The 23,004-nt window shown below is 34.2% G+C and overlaps 1 protein-coding gene across 1 annotated transcript in view; it reads right to left on the bottom strand.

Annotated features, from left to right (window-relative positions):
• Rad50 (RAD50 double strand break repair protein) overlaps nt 1-23,004 on the bottom strand; it is a 96,857-nt gene that overhangs the window by 37,135 nt on the left and 36,718 nt on the right. Inside the window, exons 16-21 of the mRNA XM_015492740.2 lie at nt 22,574-22,767; nt 20,621-20,731; nt 20,047-20,139; nt 19,860-19,973; nt 11,164-11,291; nt 9,402-9,626 (exon numbers count right to left, since the gene is read on the bottom strand). Coding sequence (XP_015348226.1) covers nt 9,402-9,626; nt 11,164-11,291; nt 19,860-19,973; nt 20,047-20,139; nt 20,621-20,731; nt 22,574-22,767 — 865 coding nt within the window. The remainder of the gene's footprint in view (nt 1-9,401; nt 9,627-11,163; nt 11,292-19,859; nt 19,974-20,046; nt 20,140-20,620; nt 20,732-22,573; nt 22,768-23,004) is intronic.

The following is a 23,004-nucleotide window of genomic DNA, read 5'->3' as shown; positions in this document are numbered from 1 at the left end:
ACAGTAACAAAAACAGAATGGTATTGGCACCAAAATACACTTGTAGACTAATAGTATAAAACAGAGGACACAGAGACAAACCCACATAAATACAGTTATGTCACAGGTGCTAAAAACATTCCCTGGAGAAAAGATAGCCTATTCAACAAATCATGCTGGCAGATCTGGAAATCTATATGTAGCAAAATGAAATTAAACCTCTCTCTCTCACCCTGTACAAAATCAACTCAAAGTGGATCGAAGACTTAGGCACTAGAACAGAGACCCTGAACCTAATAGAAGAAAAAAATAGGCCCAAATCTTCATCATGTCAGCATAGGATCTGACTTCCTTAACAAGACTCTTAAAGTGCAAGAAGTAAAATCAAGAATCAATAAATGGGATGGATTCCAATTAAAAAGCTTCTTCTCAGTAAAGGAAATAATCAGTAATGTAAAGAGAGAGCCTACAGATTGGGAGAAAATCTTTACCACATGCACCTCCAATAAAGCACACACACAAAAACCAAATAACCCAATCAATAAATGGGCTAAGGAACTGAACAGACATTTCACAGAAGAAATACAATCAATCAACAAACATATGAAAAAGTATTCAACATCTCTAGTAACTAGAGAAATGCAAATCAAAACTACTCTAAGATTTCATTTCACACCAGTCAGAATAGCAATCATCAAGAATACAGAAAACGATAAATATTGGTGAGGATGTGGGGAAAAAGGTACACTCATACATTGCTGGTGGGACTGAAAATTGGTGCAACTACTATGGAAAGCAGTATGGAGAGTCCTCAGAAAACTGGGAATGGAACCACCATTTGACCTAGCTATCCCACTCCTCAGTTTATACCCAAAGACTTACAATCAGCATATTTCAGTAATTCAGCCAAGCCAATGTTTATAGCAGCTCAATTCACAATAGCTAAACTGTGGAACCAACCTAGGTGTCCTTCAGTAGATAAATGATAAAAAAAAAAAAAAGTGATATATACTCAATTAAATGTTATTCAGCTTTAAAGAAGAGTAAAATTATGGCATTTGCCAGTAAATGGATAGAGTTGGAAAATATCATGCTAAGCAAAATAAGCCAATTCCCCAAAATCCAAAGGCCTAGTGTTTTCTCTAGTATGAGGATGATGATGCTAATTCATAATAAGGTATGGGGCACTAGAGAAGAATAGCGTTACCTTAGATTAGGTGGAAAGATGTGAAGGAAGGGAGGGGATATGGGGATAGGAAAGATAGTAGAATGAACAGACATTATTACTTTATGTATATATGTGACTACACGACCAATATGATTCTGCAACATGTACACTCAGAAAAATGAGAAATTATATCCCATCTATGTATGATATATCAAAGTACATAAATGCATTCTACTGTCATGTGTAACTAATTAAAACAAAAAATTACATTAAACAGGGATGAGAGGTGGGAGGGAAAGGGAGAGAGAAGGGAAATTGCATGGAAATGGAAGGAGACCCTCAGGGTTATACAAAAGTATATACAAGAGGAAGTGAGGGGAAAGGGAAAAATAATACAAGGGGGAGAAATGAATGACAGTAGAGGGGGTAGAGAGAGAAGAGAGGAGGGGAGGGGAGGGGAGGGGGGATAGTAGAGGATAGGAAAGGCAGCAGAATACAACAGACACTAGTATGGCAATATGTAAATCAATGGATGTGTAACTGATGTGATTCTGCAATCTGTATATGGGGTAAAAATGGGAGTTCATAACCCACTTGAATCAAAGTGTGAAATATGATATATCAAGATCTATGTAATGTTTTGAACAACCAACAATAAAAAATTAAAAAAAAACAAAAAACAAAAAATTAATTAACAAAACCATATTAATAAATATATTCATGTCTTAAAAAAAAGCCAACACTGTATAACAAACCCATACCCCAAGACATATCTTCAGGAGAAAACTGCTACTAAGAATAATAAAAATAATTTGTGTTCTTTTGGAGGCTTCACATGACCTTATTTTTCCATACTTCTTGTGCTCCTACACTAAGATTCTGGTAGATTGTTAACTCTACCACTTTTAATAGGGTATCCTTTTTAGTAGCAGCTTTCAAAGAAATAGATTCCCCAAAAGTAGAAATAAATAAAATTCCTACAAATTAAGTTACAATTATAAGCTAAAAGGGATCCATGAGAATATAGACAAATAAATACAATTAGGAAGACAATGTAAGATATATGTGAAAAATTCAGCAAAGAGAGATTCTGAAAAAGAATCAAACAGAAATCCTGGAAACGAAGAGTTCAACAGGTTGAAAACAAACAAAAAAAATACCTGCCAAAGTCTCAACAACAAACTATACCAAGTGGAAAAAAAAATGTTTGAACTTGAATCTTGAAGACAGGTCATTAGAAGTATCTTGAGTCAAACAAAAAAAAAAGAAAAAAGAAAAAGAAAGAAAAGAAAAATGAAGAAACGGAGGGAATATTATTCAAGATCTATGACATACTTTATTTTTATTTATTGGTTCTTTTTAGTTATACATGACAGCAGAATCCATTTTCATATAATTATACAAGCATGGAATACATCTTATTCTAGTTAGAGTCCCATTCTTATGGATGTAATGGTGGGATTCACTGTGGTGTTTTCATATAGTACACAGGAAAATTATGCCACATTCATTCCTATGAGACACTTTAAATGTATAAACACCTGTATTTATTTTTGGAATAAGCAAAGGCAAGGAGAAAAAAGTTAAGGTATAGAAAACTTCCCTAATCTTGGGGGAAAAAACATAGATATCCATGTACAGAAAGCTTATGGGGCTGCCAAAAGACACAGTCAGAAAAGATATTCACAGCATATAGTCAAACTGTCAGAAGTGTAAGTTAAAGAAATAATTAAAAAATCTTCAAGGGAAAAGCACCAAATCACATTTACAGGATCCCCATTAGACCAACAGATTTCTCAGCAAAAACATTATAGATAAGGAGGGAATGGAATGATATATTCCAAGTCGTGAATCAAAATAATTCCCAACCTAACTTACTATATCAGCAAGGCTATCCTTCAGAAATAAAAATGTTCTAAGATAATTGAAAACTGAGGGAATTCATGTCTACCACGAAAAAGATGTTTAAGGGAGTCCTACACTCAGAAAGGAAAGATAAAGAAATCATTCTGAAAGCAAGTGAAATTGTAAATCCCACTAGAAGAATACATACAAAAAGGAGAAATAGAAAAGAATCAAACATTGGCAATACAGTAAACCACCAAACCAAAAAGAAGGGCAGAGAGGAAGAACAAAAAAATATTCAAAACAATTAGAAGAAAGTCAATAAAATGATGAGAATAAATTTTTACATATCCATAATATTCTTAAATGTAAACAGACTAAATATTCTCCAATTGAACGATATTGGAAAAATTAAGTGTTGTTAATTGGATGAATGGATAAAAAATAAGACCCAACAAGATGCTGCCTATAAGTCACTTGCTTCACCAGCAAGGAAACACATAGACTAGAAGTAAAAGTATGGAAAATGATGTTCCAAGCAAATGGAAACCTAAAGCAAGCAGGATAGCTATACTTATATCTGACAAAATAGATTTTAAGACAAAAACTGAAAGAAACAAAGGTCACTATAAAATGATGAAGGGATAAGTTCAACAAGAAGAACGTTTATAAGTCTATGTGCAGCTAATGTTGGAGCATCCGATTTTTAAAAGTTTATTTTTATTTCCTTTTTTAATTGGTACATTGGTACACTGTAATCATACATAATAATGGGATTCATTATTTCATATTCATACATGCACACAATAGAACAATATAATTTTGTCAATTTCATTCCCCAAGCACCCAATTTTATAAATAAAGTATTAGACCTAAGGGGAGCGACAGGCTCCAACAAAAGTGGGGGATTTCAACATCCCACTATCATCAATGAACTGATCACCCTAACCAAAAACAACAACAACAACAAAATCAACAAAGAAACAGAGAATCTATACTATCATAGATCAATTGGACTGAACAGACATTTACACAACATTCTACCCAACAAGTACAAAACACAAATTATTTTATGAGCACATGAAACATTCTCTACAACATGTATTGGTTCAAAAACAAGTTTTAACAAATTTTAAAAAATGATCATATCCTGTGTATTTTGTGGTCAGAAACCAAAAGTCAACAACAAAAGAAAATTTAGAAATTACACAAATGTATTGAAATTAACAACACTTAATTTTTCCAGTGCTGGAGATTGAACACTTGACCTCACGCACGCAAAGCATCCACTCGCTGAACAATGGATTTTTGAACTGAGGAAGTCAAAAGGGAAATTTTAAAATTTCTTGAAAAAAAATGAAAACAAAAAGTCAACATTCAAAAATGTAGAATGTAGCAAAAGCAGGATAAGTACTACAAGGGAAGTCTACACATTGAATGCCTATATTAAAAAATACATATTTCAATCAACTTAATGATGCACCTCAAGGATTGTGAACAGCAAAAATAAACCAAATTGCAAATTTTAGAAGAAAAGAAATTAACAAAGATCAGAGCAGAAATAAGTAAAATAGAGAAAAAAATTAAAAACCAAAAGATTCATGAAACAAAGAGTAGGTTCTTTGAAAAAGATGAATAAAACTGACAAACTTTTATCTACACTATCCAAGAAAAAAGAGAGAAGACTCAAAACTAAAGATTAAAAGGAAGACATTACAACTTATGCTACAGAAATACAAAGGATCATTAGGACTACGAAAATTTACATGTCAGAAAGTGGAAACCCTAAAAGAAATGGACATATATCTGGACATTATGTCCTACCAAAATTTAATCATGAGGACCGGAAAAAAAACATGACTAGACCAATAATAAGTAATGAGACTGAATTAGTAATAAAGTTTCCCAACAAAGAAAAGCCCAGGACCAGATAACTTTATTGCTGAATTTTATCAAACATTTATTTGTGTGTGGGAGGGTGCTAGTGGTGTGGAGAGGTCTTGTTATGTTGCCAAGGCTGGCCCTAAACTTGTGATCCTCTTGCTTCAGCCTACTGAATAGCTGGGATTATACTTTATCAAACTTTTAAAAGAACTAATGCCAATTCTTTTCTAAGTATTTCACAGAACTGAAAGGGAGGGAACTCTTCCAAACTCATCTTAGGAGATAGCATTACCTTGTTATTCAAACCAGAAAAGGATGCCAAAACAACACAACAACAACAACAAAATTATCAGCTAATACCTCTCATGTATATAGATACAAAAATTTTCAACAATATAGTAGCAGATAGGGATTGGGGATGTAGCTCAGTGTCAAAGAGTGTTTGCCTAGCACGTGTAAGGCACTGGGTTTGATCCTTAGCACCACATAAAAATAAACAAATAAGGGGCGGGGGTTGTGGTTCAGTGGAAAATGTATGCTTAGCATTTTTGAGGCACTGGGTTTGATTCTTAGCACTGCATATAAATAAATAATACAAAGGTCCAGCAATAACTAAAAAAAAAAAAAAGGCCTGCTGTCCATCTACAACTACAAAAAATTTAAAAAATACTAGCAAATCAATTTGGAAGATTGGAACTACATTGCTGATGAGAATGTAAAATGCTTCAACTAATTTGAAAAATACTTCAATTGTTTATTAATATTTTAAATTAATGCCTATCACATTATCTAGCTACTCTATTTCTCAATATTTACCCCAAAGAAAATGAAATATATATGTTCATACAAATGTTCATGGATGATTTATTTGTAATGAGCTCAACTAGAAACAATAAAGATGTACAACAGGCAAGTGTAAAAAAAAAAAAAAACTAGCAAATCAAGTTCAGCAGCATAATAAAAAAAAAGGTCAATCACCATAATCAAATTAGATATGATCCAAGGATGATTCAACATATGCAAATGAATAAACATAGTATATAACATCAAAAAGAATAAAAATCATATGGTCATCTCAATAGATGCAGAAAAAGTATTTGATAAAATTCAGCAAGACTTCATGATAAAAGCTCTACATAAAATAGGTACAGGATTGTACCTTAACATAATACAGGCTGTATATGACAAACCCACAGCTAACATCATACTGAATGAGGCAAAGCTGAAAGCAGTACCTCTGAGATCAGGAACAAGAACACAGCTGTCCACTATCACTGCTTACTAGAAGTTTTAGCCAGAAAATCAGGCAAGAGAAAGAAAGAAAAGGGATATAATTAGGAAGGGAGGAAGTCAAATTATCCATTTGCAGACAATTATATATGCAGAAAAACTAAAAGCTCCACCAAAAGACTATAAAAACTGATGTACAAATTCAGTAAAGTAGGAGGATAAACACACCCCCCCCACACACATCAGTAACTTTTCTATATACCAATAATGAATTTGCTGAGAAAGAAATCATGAAAATACTCTCATTCACAATAACTATGAAATAACAAACAACAACAAAACTCCCTAGGAATAAAACGTATCCAAGGAACTAAAAACCTCTACAATTAAAAAAAAAAAAAAAAAAACCACCAATAAAGTAAATTGAAGACAGGCAGGCAGGCAGACAGACACAGACATAGACACACACACACACACACACACTGGAGACCTCTTACATTCATGGATTAGAAGACTTGATATTGTTAAAACGACCACACTACCCAAAGTGATATACAGATGCAAAACAATCCCAATCAAAATATCCCAGACATCCTAACAGGACTAGAAAAAACAATTTCAAAATTAACATGGAAGCGCAAAAATTGTGAATAGCTGAAGTGATCACAGGCAGAAAGACCTAAGCTGGAAACATCGTAATGAATGATTTCAAAAATACTATACATATGATAATCAAAATAGCATCATATTGGCATATAAATGGAGCAAAGAACAGCAGACATACAGAAATACCCATCCCCCCATATCTAATGCCTCCTTATTCTCAAGAAAAGTGCCAGAAACACACCCTGGAGAAAGGAAAGCCTCTTCATTAAAGGGCAGTAGGAAAACTGGATATCTACCTGCAAAGACAGAAACTTGACCTTCTCTCTCACCATGTTCAAGGATCAACTCAAAACAGATCAAAGAATAAAATGTTAGACTTGAAATTCTGAAACTATTAGAAGAAAACATGGGGGGAAAACTTCAAAACATTAGTTCAGGTAATGGTTTTCAGGAAAGGACCCCAAAAGCACAGGAAACAAAAGCAAAAACTGATTAAGATTATCACATCAAACTAAAAGGCTTCTTTGTCAGGCACAGTAGTACATGCCTACAATCCTAGAGACTTGGGAAACTACAGCAGGAGGACTGCAAGTTTGAGGCCAGCCTCAGCAATTTAGCAAAATTAAAATAAATAAATAAATAAGGCTGAACATGTAGCTCAGTGGTACAGTATTACAGGGTTCCATCCGTAGTACCCTGCCACACACAAATAAAAATAAAAGTAAATATCTTTCTGTTTTCTACATAGCAAAGTAATAATCAATGGAGTGAAGAGACAACCCTCAGAATGGAGAAAATATCTGACTGACAGAGGATCAATATCCAGAATACATAAAGAACTCAAAAAACAAAAAACAGGCAATCCATTTTAAAAATGGGCAAATGATTTGAAGAGACACTTCTCAAAAGAAACACAAATAACCAAAAAATATATGAAAAAATGCTTAATTGCATTAGCTGTAAGATAAATACAAATCAGAACTATAATAAGATACCTTTCAGTGGCTATTATAATACCACAGAATGGCTATTATTAAAAAAATGCTGGTGGGCTGGGGATGTGGCTCAAGCAGTAGCGTGCTCGCCTGGCATGTGTGCGGCCCGGGTTCGATCCCCAGCACCACATACACACAAAGATGTTATGTCTGCCGAAAACTAACAAAAAAAATAAATAAATATTAAAAAAAATTCTCTCTCTCTCTCTCTCTTAAAAAAAAATGCTGGCAAGGACAAGGAGAAAAAGGAGTTTGTATACTCTTGGAGGGAATGAAAATTAGTATAGCCATTATGAAGAACAGTACAAAGATTCTTCAAAAAATTAAAAATAGATTTATCAAATGACCCAGTTATTCCACTTCTAGGTATATATCCAGAGGAAATGAAACCAGCATATTCACTAAATACCTGCATGCCCAAGTTTATTGTGACACTATTTACAAGAGCTAAGAATTAGTCTATGTGCCCATCAACAGATGAATGGATAAAAAAAAATATGTGGATGTATACACAAGGGAATATAACTAGCCACAGAATGGAATCCTGTCATTGCAGCAAAATGAATTGAACTGGAGGACTTTATGTTAAGTGAAAAAAGCCAGATACAAAAAGACAAGTACCATATGTCTTTCATACGTGGAAGCATAAAAACGCGGACCTTAAAAGAACAGTGATTACTTGAGATGGGAAAGATATAGTTAGGGGGAGTGGTTGGAAAAGGGGGGATGGATTTGATTACTACACGCTCTATATGCATAGATGGAAATATCACACTAACCCCATGAAAATGTATGATTTGATTAGTGCACGCTCTATGCATATACAGAAATATCATACTAACCCCACTAATATGTACAATTACTACATATTAATAAATAAGGGGATTGCAAATGAAGACCACGGTGATTTATTAGCCATCAGATTGGCAAATATTAAGAAATTTACAAAACTAATAAAAGAGAATGCATTAATGAAAAGCATTATATACTGCTAGTGGTGTAAATTAGCAAAACCATTTTGGGAAACAATTTGAGACTATAAAGGTGAGCAAACCCTACAACCCACTGCCACATTTATAACTTTACTATGCCTCTGTTCCAAAAGATATGACAAGAATGTTCTAAGCAGCAAAGTTTGTATTAGTAAAGAACTGGAAAAACCCTATAGGAGAATAGATACACAGTGGTATATTTTCATAGTAAAATTCTGAACATCAGTGCAAATGAATGAGCTACAGCTATAAGCAACATGGATAAATACAAGCAGAACAAAATAATAAAACAAATCCCCAGTGAGTACTGAGAATATAATGCCATTTTTACAAAGCTTAAAAATTAACACACCTATGATAAACCTAGCTTTTAAAAAGCAGAGAAAGCAAAAATCTTTGTCACTGGTTACAGGAAGTGGAGATGATTGAAGGTTATGATAAGAGAAGTGCATCTAAGTGGAGGCCAGTTGGTGATAATGATAGAGTTGTTGGATTGGTTGGGAGAGGTAGAAAATTCCATCTTAATACTAATATGCTTTATAATTTAACTTCATAATTTAGGTAAATATGTGTATACATACATACATATATTCTTCTATTCTATGACATACATAAAATAAATTTTAAAAAGAAGAAAGATGACTAAAATATGCTAGCTGATATTCATGGCAATGGAAACAAAATCTCCAGCCTAATACTTACTGGTCAAGAGTCTTATAATAAATGTCCAGATCTTTGTTTACCAGCTCTGTTGTTCTCATAACAATCATCATTTCTCTATACTTTTCCTCAGCATCTCGAAACTGAGGTTCTCGAAGTTCTTTCTTAAAATGAATAATTTCTTCCTCATAACCTTTCTGTCGCCCCAATGCCAAACTGTGATTTCTTTTTATATTGTCTATGTTCTCTTCCAACTTCTGATGTTCACTGTAAAAGGGAAAATTTTTTTTGTTCACAATATGTCCAAGACAGTCTAGTTTTATCTGAAATAAACAATTTTCTACAGTAATTTTTATTAAAAAGCTAGACTTCTCTATTAAAAAAAAATTACTCTTGCACCCAAGTATAAAAACTGAAACACTGACCAAAAAGAAGTAAAATAATCAAAATCTTATGATAATCTAGCAGGTTACACAGGCTTCAATGTATACTTTAAAAATTTTTTATTTATTTAACAATTGTTTATTTATTAAACATCCTCTTAGGAGCTACACATTGCTCTCAAGTTTATAGACATCTGAAAGCTGGCCTGATTGTACATTCTGTTGACATTTCTGTTGTATCCTAGTTGAAGAAAGGTTTGAAAAAGAACAGATGAATTTGAAATCTGAGTGAATGTAAAAGGCATTATTAAGTACTAATCACAGAAATTTTTAAAATATCTGGTTTGGGTCTTTAGTAGTAAAGAATAAATTATTTCATTTAAAGTTCCTTCTAAAAGCTTTCCTTTTCCAACTTGTCAGAGAAAGCACTAATATCACTGTGTTAGAGCTGAGGTTTGAGAGCTAAAGGGATGTTGGGGTCATATTCTTGGTTTTCATCATAATTTTTTCTGTCACTTTTCTGAGTCTTGGTGTCCAAATCCATAAAAAATGAAGAAGCCGAAGATAATAAGCTCTTCCAGTATGGTCTTCGCTATCTCAAAGAAATTTTGAATAGATAAACCAAGTACTTAACCACTTGTTAGATTGTATAAATTAAATTAAAACTTCACTTTTACTATATCCTTTAGAAAATCCTAAGCATTCTTTGATTCAGATTTCTGAAAATGAACAAGGAAGAACTGAATAAATAAATGAGACCTCGATTAAAGCTGTTGAGGAGGTTAAAAATGGCAAGTACAATCTTTTACACCTTCCTAGTATTTTAGAATCAAACAGCTTCTTTGAGAATTCTTAAGTTAACTTTAATGCAGGGAAGGAAGGAACAAAATCTTTTCTGTTGTACCAGGAAGGAAGCACCCACAATAAATACCAATAATACCAAATGAAGGAAGAGTCTGGCTAATCTCTCTCTCTCTCTCTCCCTCTCTTTCACATACACTCAAAATGTTCTAATGGGCACAAAATTATAACCAGGACATAAGTCTCCATTGGCAAATTGCTCTGGAAATAACTCCACTGGCAATATCATGGACTGTACAAGTTATAAGCCAGGTAGGGCCCATAGTTGTATATTCTGTGTGCTCAGTACCACTAGTCTGTGCAGTAGGTCAGCAGAAGTCTGGGGACCTGGGATAATACTAATTACTGTCCCTTCCCGCAGTATGATTATCAATTTTATATTACTTTTCAGTAATTCAATTTTTAAGGCTATGAGATATAAAAACCGTGTCCACCTTCCTTTAAGTCTCCAAGAATATTAAGCTGAGGCTTAAATTCTTCCACAAAATAGTTATTTAATTTCCTTACATTACAATAATAAAGACCTCTATTTAAACTAAGAACTATTTTAAAAAACCCACTTTTTCATTTGTAAAACCTGCATTTGACCCATTTCCTTCAAATGTTGTTTTCTTTCTTCTTCAACTTCTTTTAGTTCCTCATTTCTTTTTCTTAAAGTGAGGTTGTCCTGTAGCCATCTTTCTTGTATCTAAATATAAATATTAAGTCAGTTAATGAAAATAATCAAGTTATGAACAGGAGATACATAACAGAAACATGCCAACAGGTAGTGCTAATTCGGCCTTACTTAGAATCATGTTAAATTGGACAAAGGGAGAACTAACCAGTGTGAAGTTATCTCTAGGCCTATACTAATCTAGATGGCTAACAGTCACAGGAGGGACATCTGTAATGTAGATTTTACTGCCCTTTCCTGACCATGATGTAAAGTTATTTTCCTGTTTGACTGGGTGGTCCCATAACAAATGATATGAGCATATATCTTTGTGTACTTGTTTACTTATGAAGTATTTGGTTAAAAATGCTATTGAATATGTTCATCAAAACATATATAAAACAGGAATTTAATATGATGAAATAAAAAATTACACAGTTAATATCTACATTCCAGTGAATCACATCATGTCCAGAAACTCTATGATGGAACCTGTTGATCTAAAAGATAGTAAGACTCATCAATATGTACAATTTTAGTGTCTCTATGGTATCAGTTAAAAATAAGTCTAATTTTAAAAAATCACAAGAGATCACTGCTACTGCTGAAATCTCCCTATACTTATCATGTGCCAAGACTATTAGCTTCTATAAGTATATGTCAGATACAACCTCTGCTTTCAAGTTTACAAAAACAGTGTAAGCATGTACCATGAATTTGGAGCATTTCAGATTTTTTGGATTAGGGCTGCTCAACAAATAAGTCTATGCAAACATCGCAAATCCAAAAGACTGAGATCTGATATATTTCTGGTCTCATGTGCTTTAAATGAGACTCTCAATTTATAATGGTCATACAAGCAGTAAGAGGTGCCATAAAAGTAGTGTTTGTCTACAAACTTCTTGATATATTCCTGGCTATTGAATTGAATTTGTAAAAACTACCTGCTACTACTCCTTAAAAAGGATAATCCCTTAGTAATGGCAGCAAAAAAAAATTTTCCCAGTAGCTTTCCTGGTGTGTATATAATGAATTATATTGTCAAGAGATAAACACTAGTAAGGAATTTATAACTTGACTCTTTGGAATTAAAAAAAAAAAAATCTTGCAGAAACAATGGTGGTCTGGCCCCCATAATCCACATGTGTAAAATTTAACCTGAGTTTGCAGTCAGAACTTCTCAAATATTAAAGTGGGATATCTAATAATAGCCCTTGCAGCTGAGTAAAACTCAGTGATGCAGGAAGCCAAGGAGGGAAGGTCAGATTTTTGGTAATACCTTACTGCCAACAATGAAGGTCAGGGAGAAAGGCAGGTAGGAGCAAGAAGGGAAGTTAAGGATTTCTCTCACATGCTCAATGTTCATGTCCAGCCTTGACTATCTAGAAATCACCATTTTTATGTTTTTTAAAAACTTTCAAAAATTTAAGGCTACTTTCAACTTTCCTGAAAATATTATAAATAGACACAATTTTGCTAATGGCAATATTATAAGCAAAGGTAGCTAGAATGACATGGTTTTAAAAGTTCTCTGAGGCTGAGACAACCACCATATGTAGTTATAGGTAGCTGCTATAGCACTGTAATTAGCTGCTACACCTCCTCAAAGCTCTTCCTTCCATGGGAAACTATACTACATTTCCTCATTAGGAAAAAGAAAATGTCCCAATGCCTCGATGCCTGTTTTCATCTGATACTATGTAATACCTAAATCTGCTTTCATAACTACATGAAAGGACTCTTGGGGTTAAAGTGCTATCACATGTTAGGTAAGACTGATTTTTGGCAAAAAAATGATGTTTGTGGTCTATTTACCTGCATGATCACCAGGAAAGCAGGCATTTCTTTCTTTTAGGTCAGCTTCTATTACTATTTAGCTTTGAAAGACAGTATATAGTTCAGTAGTTAAAAAGCAGAGGCTTTGCTGGGCATGGTGGTGCAGGCCTGTAATCCCAGCTCAGGAGGCTGAGACAGGAGGATCCCCAGCACAAAGCCAGCCTCAGCAAGGGCGAGGCGCTAAGCACCTTAGTGAGACCGTCTCTAAATAAAATACAAAATAGGGCTGCGGATATGGGTAGTTGTTGAGTGATCCTAAATTCAATCCCCAGTGCCCACCGCTCCCACTCCCCAAAAGCATAGGCTTTGAAGTCAGGTATACTTAGGCTCCAATTTTGGTACTATAACTTTTAAACACAATAATTTTGGACAGATTAGTTTAACTTTTCTGAACCTCAGTTTGCTTGTAACATGTAATGAGCTATTGCGAAGGTTACTTAAGTTAGTGTCTGTAATCAGTACAGTGCTTGGCTCAATAATTGAGAGTAAAAGCCTTCTGGGTCAAATTTATCCTTTTAACTCTAAGCTGTGAAAATTCCAATTATATCTTATAAAATATCAGAGAAAGGGAGGAAAGAAAACCAGATACAGTGATAGTACACCAGTACTGTTTTTCACTACACTAGAAATTTGACAATGTACAGTCAAGTTCTAAATCTGTTGCTACTTGTGTACCCTTGGTCAAGTCAGATCACCTCATGCCCTTTGATATTGCCCTTCATTTGAAAAATAAGGGAGGCAGATTACTAGTTTTCAAATAATTTTATTCTTAGGATTAAATTTAGTAGGGCTTAAATAAGCATGTAAACAAATATTATTAGTTTTCCCAGTTCTTAAACAGCAACTCTACTGCAGTTATAGTTCAGTGGTAGAACACTTGCCTCACATGCGTGAGGTACAGGGTTTGATCCTCAGTACCACATAAAAATAAATAAATAAAATAAAGGTGTAAAAAATAAAATAACATTAAAAAAATAGCAACCCTAATCAGTTAGCTCAGATGATACATTATGCAGGCAGTTTGCTGTATTAGGTCTTTCCAAAGACAGAACTAATAGGATATATAGGAATAGATACATGAGAAGAGATTTATTAGGGCAATTGGCTTGTGTAGTCATGAAGGGTGAGGAATCTCATGATACCAAGCTGGAGACCCTGGGATGCCGGAAGATGGCATAGTTGAAGAGTAAAGCCTCAGAACCAGGGAGCTCAATGGAATAGCCAATGGTATAATTCTCAGTGGGAGGCCAAAGGTCTGAAAACCCAGGGGGCCATTGGTCTACAACCAGAGTCCTAAGGCCAGAGAGCCCAGAGTTCATATTCAATGGCAGAAGAAGAAGAGTAGCCTAGCTCCAGAGAAAGAAAGAGGATTTTTTTTTGTTGCTGTTGTTCTCCTCAGGTCTCTAGCTAATTGGATTGTGTCCATCCACACTAAGAGCAGATCTTCCATACTCAGTCCACTGACTCACAGACCAATCAACTCTGGAAACACCTTCAAACATACTCAGGGGTAACATTTTGCCAGTTCTCTAGGTATTCCTTAATTCAGTCATACTGACACCTAAAATTAACCATCAGAACCCCACCCCTTCTCAACTTGGCATCCAAACATATCTCCTTAAACTATACTTTCATAGCTCCAAATAAAGACAACAAGATTATAGTTCTGCCTAACAAGGCACAACTATCCTATATTCAGTTGAAAACTCACTAAATCTATTCCCCAGAGACTTTACAAGGAGGTAAAGTCTTTGGGTAATATTATTCCTGTCCTGATATCCCATAACTTGAATAATATGATGTAAATATTTTTTATTATTTTTTAGTTTTAGATGGACACAATATCTTTATTATATTTTTATGTGGTGTTGAGGATTGAACCCAGTGTCTGCGCATGCCAGGCGAGTGCGCTATACCACTTAAGCCACGTCCCCAGCCCTATGTTGTAAAATTAATAGTATATTCTCACATTAAATAACAACCTTTTGATCAATGATAGACCACATATGATAAGATTGTATTGCCTTGTAATGATGTAGCTATCTCAGTTCATGCAAATATGTTCTATGATATATGTACAAAAATGAAATTGCCTAATGACCCATTTCTCAGAATTTATCCCCATCATTCAGTGACGCTTGACTGTGTATATATATATATATATACACACACATACAAACATATTATTAACAAAATAGGAAGAAAATGTTTATGACAATTAGAGTTCTTGGTTCTGTAACTGGTCACATGGTAATAGTTGGCATTCAAAACTTCCTTCTCTTATTCTTTTTACCATTATTTATTCTTTTTGCTCAGAGTTGACCATGGTTCTCTACCTGGTATGGTGACCAAAATCTTCACATTCCTGAAAGTCTGAGCCATTCATAGTCCTGAGTGAAACGGGTTGTGGCAATTTTCCATTTGACCTTAATCATAGGGCATGGTAAGATTAAGAGATACCCTAAAAGGATTTCCTGTGTTCCAGACATCCTATTCCTTACCCTCACTATGGAACAGTAGTCCAGTTTCCCCTTATTAGGATCAATCACCACAGCCAGTACTGTAACTTTCTTCTGTGTATGTTGACTCAGAGAAATAAAGAGCCCAAAGTGACAGGGTGGCCATCTTAACTTCCTGTGCAGTGAAATGACTGTTCTGTCTTCTGGTAGCAGGATACCTCTCTCTGGCAGAACGTTAAGTCAGGAGAATAGGAAGCAAAAATTTTGCTAGTGGTCACTAGGGATAAGGGTCAGCTACTTCCATTTCTACCCCTTGATTCCTGGACCTATGAATCCTGGCTACAGAAAAAAAAAAAAATGGTACCATAAATTGTTCCCTTTTTAAGAGCACAGACAGCCTTCTGGAGAACCATGCCCCAATCCTGCAAAGTCACCTAGCTGGCACTATAAATGCATCTTCCAAAGATTATTTCAAAGTTCTATCAAGTCAGCTGCTTCAGGATGATGAGGATCATGTTAAAAACCACTGAATTCCATAAGCAGGAGCCCACTGCTATAATTCTTTAGTTGTAAGATGAGTTTCTTGGTCAGAGGCAGTACTGTGCAGAATACCATGATGGTGGATAAAGAATTCTCTAAGCCCGTAGATGGTAATCTTGACAGAAGCGTTACTTGCAGGGAAAGCAAATCCACATTCAGAATGTCTACTTTAGTAAGGACAAAGCACTGTCCCTTCCATGCTGGAAGTGGTCCAATATAATCAAACTGCCAATAGGTAGCTGGCTGACCACCGCAGGGAATGTTGCCATATTTGGGGCATTTCATATATAAATACATTTATACAATATGTAGTCTTTTGAGACTAGCTTCTTTTGCTTAGCATAATGTTTTAAAGGTTCATGTCATGGAAGATACTAATACATCATTCCTTTTTATAACTGAAAAATCTCCCTCTACAGTCATATACTACATTATGTTTATCCATTCATCAGCTGATAGTCATTTGGGTCGCTTCCACATTTTGATGGCTATGAATAATGCTGCTAAGAACATTTCTTGTACCAGTTTCATGGGAACATATGTTTTCAATTTCTTGATTCAATGCCTAAGAGTGGAAGAACCCAGATGATTTTGATGGGTGGCCCTAGCTAAGAATCACTGCTTTCAAAACACTGTAACATGTTATTTTAAGTTTCAATCACATCACTTTCTCTAGAACCTCCTCCTCAAGAGCTGATGCTGACACGTTTAAAATAAAAGCCCAATTAAGTTTGTTAAAAGACACAGTTGTTATTAGTCTACACAGAGTCCTCTTTTCAGAGGAACAGAGACATTTTTCTCTGATCTTAGTCGAGGGAACTTGTTTCTCTTAGCTTTGATAAAAGGTGAAATCTTAACTAATTGTGACTTTCTCTCTTAAATGGACTACTAGAATCTTTAGCAAGCATATTAGACTTTTTCTTTTTCTTTTTTTGGTACCAGAAATTGAACCCAGGGGCACTTAACCACTGAGCCACATCCCAACCCACCCCCCTTCCCCAAGTGTGTTTTATTTAGAGACAGAGTCTCGATGAGTTGTTTAGGGCCTTGCTAAGTTGTTGAGGCTGGCTTTGAACTCACAATCCTCCTGTCTCGACCTCCTGAGCTGCTGAGATACAGGTGTGTGCCACCATGTCTGGCCAGACTTCATTTATATATATAAATACACACAGACACTTTATACACACTTATACACTTCTCTCCTGGTTTCATTACCTTCTTGTCCTTATATCACTTTGTTTTCACCTTAACTGAATATGTATTTGACAATGCTCTACTATTTCTAAGTTTGTAAATAATTTCTGTTAATAAGGCAGGTTACAAAGAAAACTGATGCCATCAGATTCACTAAGCTCAGACCACCAATTTGAAAAAGATCACAGATTGGTAAATATTAAGTTTTTGAATATGTCTGTATATAAGTATATACATACAGAGAGGCAGGGAGCTGTATAGATTGTGATTTTATATAGTCAACCCATATATAAACTAGTGATAATTAAGTTCTTTGTAATACACAATTCATAAATATATAATGTATTTGGCATTTATGAGGTCACCAATTTACCTTTGACTGGTATTTGAAATTCCTGTTATAGTCAGAGATTCAGAAGAAAGCTGATCTGGATAATCTTCAAAGATTTTTAATCATTTATAACCAAGTGATTATAACAGTCAAATGGAAAATTTTGTTTAAAATATGGGAACAGAAAAATTATGCAGTTTTCCATGACATTAACAACCATGGCTGCCTAAGACATGTTGAAGATAGTATCTCTATGTGGTTTTAATTACGTTGTAGAAATTGATTTCCTTAATAGAGAAATAAGTGAAAAAGGAAATCAATTGTGAAATGACTTAATATTATAAATATTTTCCCTCACAGGTAACTTTTTTTTGGTCCTCACAAAACTTATCTTTTATTTTTCATTCTCCTTGTATGAAGGAGTGAATGATGGAAGTCTATGGGGGCAGAAACCAAAAGGCATAGAGGGTTTTGAGAAAAACAGATATTTAAATTGCCAGAGATATGTGCCAGCCCTTGAGTTAGCCCAAGTAAATCCAATAAATCTCACACACAGGCAAAATCCCTCTATGTTAATTCTGTTCATATCAATCAAAACTGGATAGGGATGTGCAACCCTTGGTAATATATTTTTCATTTTTTAAATTATTTTTTATCATTCTCCCTTAGTATTTTTTTTTTTTTAAATGGTGGCTTATTTCAGCTGTGCTTAAGGAGAACAAAAGTAAAAAATGTTAGGCCATGCATAGACCAGAATGTTAAGGCCAGAGTTTTCTAAGGACTCTTAAGGGTAAAAATTACCCCAGGTTAAACCATAAATTCAATATTTTTCTTAGGACTGCAATAGTTCAAGATGGTACACAAACATCTTCCCTTACCTGTATAAGCAATTCAATATAGTAACTAAGTCAAAATATTGTCAATATAGTGAAATAGCACTCTCAGAGCATAAAATTTAAAAAGCCAATTCAAATTATGGTATCAATCATGTGATTGTATTGCATGATCTGCAGTGAATGCATGACAGAAGTCTTATGTTACCACATATAACAATGAATCCTTCAGAAAGAATACATTAATGATCTTAAGTTTTTTGACTCAAGAAATGAAACAAGGAAATTATTAATGAATTTCCTGTGAAATAAAAGGGAAAAAAAGACACCACATAGAAACACAGAATGAACAGAGCAGAGTAATATAAAACTGGACACTGACTTAAGCTATATTTAATATCATTGGATATGACTGTTATGGATGATTCTGACTACGGGATTTTCACCTCACAGCTACATGGAGCTCAACACACTAACTCCATAACAAAGCAGGGATTGTCCAACTAAGGTTCTTAGCTATACTGACTTCTATATTACCCTAAAAAAGGCAGGTCCTAATCCCCCTTACAAATAACTTTAAAGAATACACTAAAGCCAGGTATCGTGGTGCACACCTATAATCCCAGTGACTCAGAAGGCTAGGCAGGAGGACTGCAAGTTTGAGGTCAGCCTCCCTAACTTAGACCCTCAGCAACTTAATGAGACCCTGTCTCAAAATAAAAAAGGACTCAGAATATAGTTCAGTGGTAAAGTACTCCTGGGTTCAATCCTCAGTACCCTGCCCCCAAAAGGAATATATTAGACTTTAATCCCTCTTTTCTGAATTTATCCTACCCAAAGATATGTTAGAATAACAACAACATACAGATGCACATAGAAGAATATTCACTGCTATACAGTTTAAAATAAGGAAAAAAGTCATCAAGTTACAGTTCATACACAAAATGGGGCATTTTTTAATCATTAAAAAGAAAGTGATATATCTGTAAGTTCACATGGAAGATCAAATTCTGTGAGTTAAAAAAGGGTACAGAATAAATAAATGGTATGATCCCATCTGTTACAAAGTAAATTTAAACATACATATAAATAAATCTAAACTTATCTATCCTTCTATCTCTGGTATATGAATAAAAAACTTAAGAGCAAATAAGAAATTGCAACAATAAAGACATCTAGAAATTAAACTGGGAATTAGGAGGAGAAGGACACTTAATCTTCTGTCTTCATGTTTAAAAATTTACCAGTTGGGCCTTTTATTGAAAATAAAAATGAAAAATAAAGAACAACAAAAAGAACATGTAATTACAATTGCCTTCTGTTTGTATTTATACTCAATGGGATCTTCTATTATAATAAAACTAGAGAAAAGAATGTTTACGTGATACCATCAGCAAAAAAGACCTACCTTCTGTGTATCAATATCTTGTCTCATGATTCCCATTTCTTTATTTATCTTTTCTTTGTTTTTGTCACATTCACTTAGTTGAGCTATGACTTTATTAAGTTCAGTTTCTTTTTGCTACAAAAAAAGAAAAACTTTTAAGTGCATGAAACAAAAATAACTAAATAAATAATTTTAAGTTTTAAATTACCTTCTTATAGTCATCTTTTCCATCTTGAATATAATTCTCAATGTCTTTCATGTAACCATGAATATTTTTAATCTTCTCTTTGATATCATTCAGCTGTGGAAAAGTATTTATTAAATTTATACTAGTTGGGACCAGGACACTTAATAAGTAGCACAGTGAAACAGTGGCTTGGAAGTAGGAATCTTCAGTTCCAACTTCCACTACTATAAAATTTTATGATCTTAAGTAAGTCCTTTTATTACCAATGGGAATGGATTAAATAGTCTCAATTTTTAACTTCTATTTTAGATCAAGAGGCAAAATATTTTAAATTTTAATTCTTATTCTAACAAGTATCTCTAATATCAATGTTATTTGTGGATTTAACTCAATAGTACAGACCTGCGTAACATGTACAAAGCCCTAGGTTCAATCCCTAGTACCTCTCCTCCTCTTAAAAATAATATACATATATATAATGAATCTGAAAATACTATTAATCTTATCAAGCTATTTAATTTCACATGAAATGATAGGGCTGTAAATCTAAGTTTAATAAAGATATTTTTAAATAAATACATAAATGAAATCTTACTTTATCCTGTGCTATTTTGTTGCTTGTATGTTTTTTGTTGATTAATTCTTCTTTTTCCTGCTGGAACTTTTCCAGTGTTGTTTCCAAAGGATTTATCTGCTCTTTAGCATCCTAAAAAAACAAAAAGTAGAAATCTTAATAAATGCCCTTTTTATGTGCCAGGCTTTAAAGTCAACTCATTTGCTCTTTTTGACAACCCTATGAGAAAGTTACCACTATTTTCATCCCTTTACTTCAGGCACAGAGAAAAATGTGTCCAGGGTTAAAACAGTAAATGATATAGCCAAGATTCTAACCCAATCTAGCTACAGAGTTTATTCTCTTAACCACTATGCAACACTGCCTCAGTCACTGACTTGATTCTTGGTCGAGGCTGTGTGCTCCCCATTCTATTATTATGTGGCTTCAGGCATGCATTTTCATGAGTTTAATAGGGGCTGATGTCAGCTCTGTGTGATCAGAAAACAGGAAAAAAAAAAAAGCTCATTTGGTTCACGATTCTCTTATACATGGGACTATCACGGCAAAACCACTTTTGTCCTTACACTTAAGCCTGCTAAGTGGTTATTATATGGTAATAAAAGTATACTCATGTTGGTATGTGAAAGGAAGGGAGTTTTCAAGTAATAAACTATTTTACTGATCAGAAGTCCCCATTATTTATCCTTGGAACATCTGTACAACATATTTATATAATAACCACTATTCAAAAAATGACTCTCAACCACCTTATGATCCTGAAATATCTACTAAACCTATAAAGACAGACATAATATTTAGGATTACTTCACTGTAGGTGTATTTTCTCATAGTGAAAAGTGGTATGGTGTAGTGGGAGGTCAAATGTCTTCAGTATAAGAAGACATACCTGAAAATCAATGCTGCCTCCTATTAGGTGCGTAAACTTGGGCAACTCATGGAACGTTTGAAAATATCCATTTCTTTTACTACAAAAAGAAGCTTTAATCATCTGTTTCAATAGTGTGGCTAAAACACTGAATGTTTTAATATCAAAGTGATTTATAAGGAGTAAAAAAATAATAAATGCAAAGTAATACTATTTTTACATTATATTCTAAGCCTCTGATAATCTGTATTCAAAATTGTTTAAGAACTAAAAAAACATTTATAGTGATTAGTGATAAATGGATTCAGTAATTTATTCAGTATTTACTGAATGATCATGTATAATTATGAAAACTGCTGGGTACAGTGGCGCACACCTGTAATCCTAGCAACTCAGGAGGCTAAGGCAGGAGGATTGCAAGTGCAAGGCCAGTCTCAGCAACTAAGCAAGGCCCTAAGCAATCTACCATGACCCTATCTCAAAATAAAAAAACAAAAAGGACTGGGGATGTAGATCAGTGGTTAAATGCCCCTGGATTAAATTCCAGTACCAAAAAAAGAAAATAATATTAATATTTAAAAAATAAAAATAAAAAAACCTAGGTTAACGTTTCTAGACTGTTCATAATTTAGTAGGTTAAGTCTTAGATATGAATAATCTATATTAGGCATGGCAAATGCATTCCAGTACATGTGGTAACTCAGTGCCTGTTACACTGTATTGGTAAGGAGTCTGAGACCACATCTAGAATCAAATGGAAACATTGCTCTGATGGTACGTGTCTACAATGGACATAGCATCCACAGATAACACAAATACCTCACACAGGAAGGAACCTTTATATAGATTAATCTAGCCACAACCTGACTACTTCCAATAACATGAAGTTCACTGTTTAACCAAGCAGCTGGTACTTCTTACCATGGCCAAACTCCTCTTTCCAGAAAGCTTTACTTATTAGGACAAATTCTGTCACTCAGGAAGCACAAAATTGTAACATTTTCATTTGATCCTCACGGCAACTACAGTTCTGGTCATTATGTCAATAAATATGATTTGATATATTTGAACTAATTTTAAAAACAAACATGTAAGAACTGTTATACCTTTATCTCTCTATATAAAGACTGAACTTCAGTGGATAATTCTACAGTCTGCTCCTCTAGTTGCTGACGACGCTGCAAGTTAGTGGATATCTGAAGTTTCTCTGATTTAAGATCATTTGTTGTACTTTTTAGGTGTTGAATTTGTTCCTGCTGGTCCTGTATAAGTTTACGATTCAATTCGATCTTGCTGGAAACTACACAAAAACATATTGACATGATGATTAGTGAAAGGGCACACAAAATACTATTGGCATCATCCTTTCAGTTTTTATAGTACTGTGGAATCCACCAAGGCTGAATTTCTGTGGGCTCCAGTGACTGCATCAAAAGTATAAAAAGAACCCCTGCAGTTCCCAAAACTGCTTGCTATCCTCTCCTGACTATTCACAGGTAAAACTCCCAGGGTAGATGTTATTGAGAAAGAGTACAGT

Source organism: Marmota marmota, unplaced genomic scaffold (assembly GCF_001458135.2).
Source record: "Marmota marmota marmota unplaced genomic scaffold, marMar, whole genome shotgun sequence".
In the NCBI taxonomy this organism is placed as follows: Eukaryota; Metazoa; Chordata; class Mammalia; order Rodentia; family Sciuridae; genus Marmota; species Marmota marmota.
The sequence above is the reverse complement of the archived record's forward strand: the minus strand, read 5'-3'. Positions and strand labels throughout refer to the sequence as shown.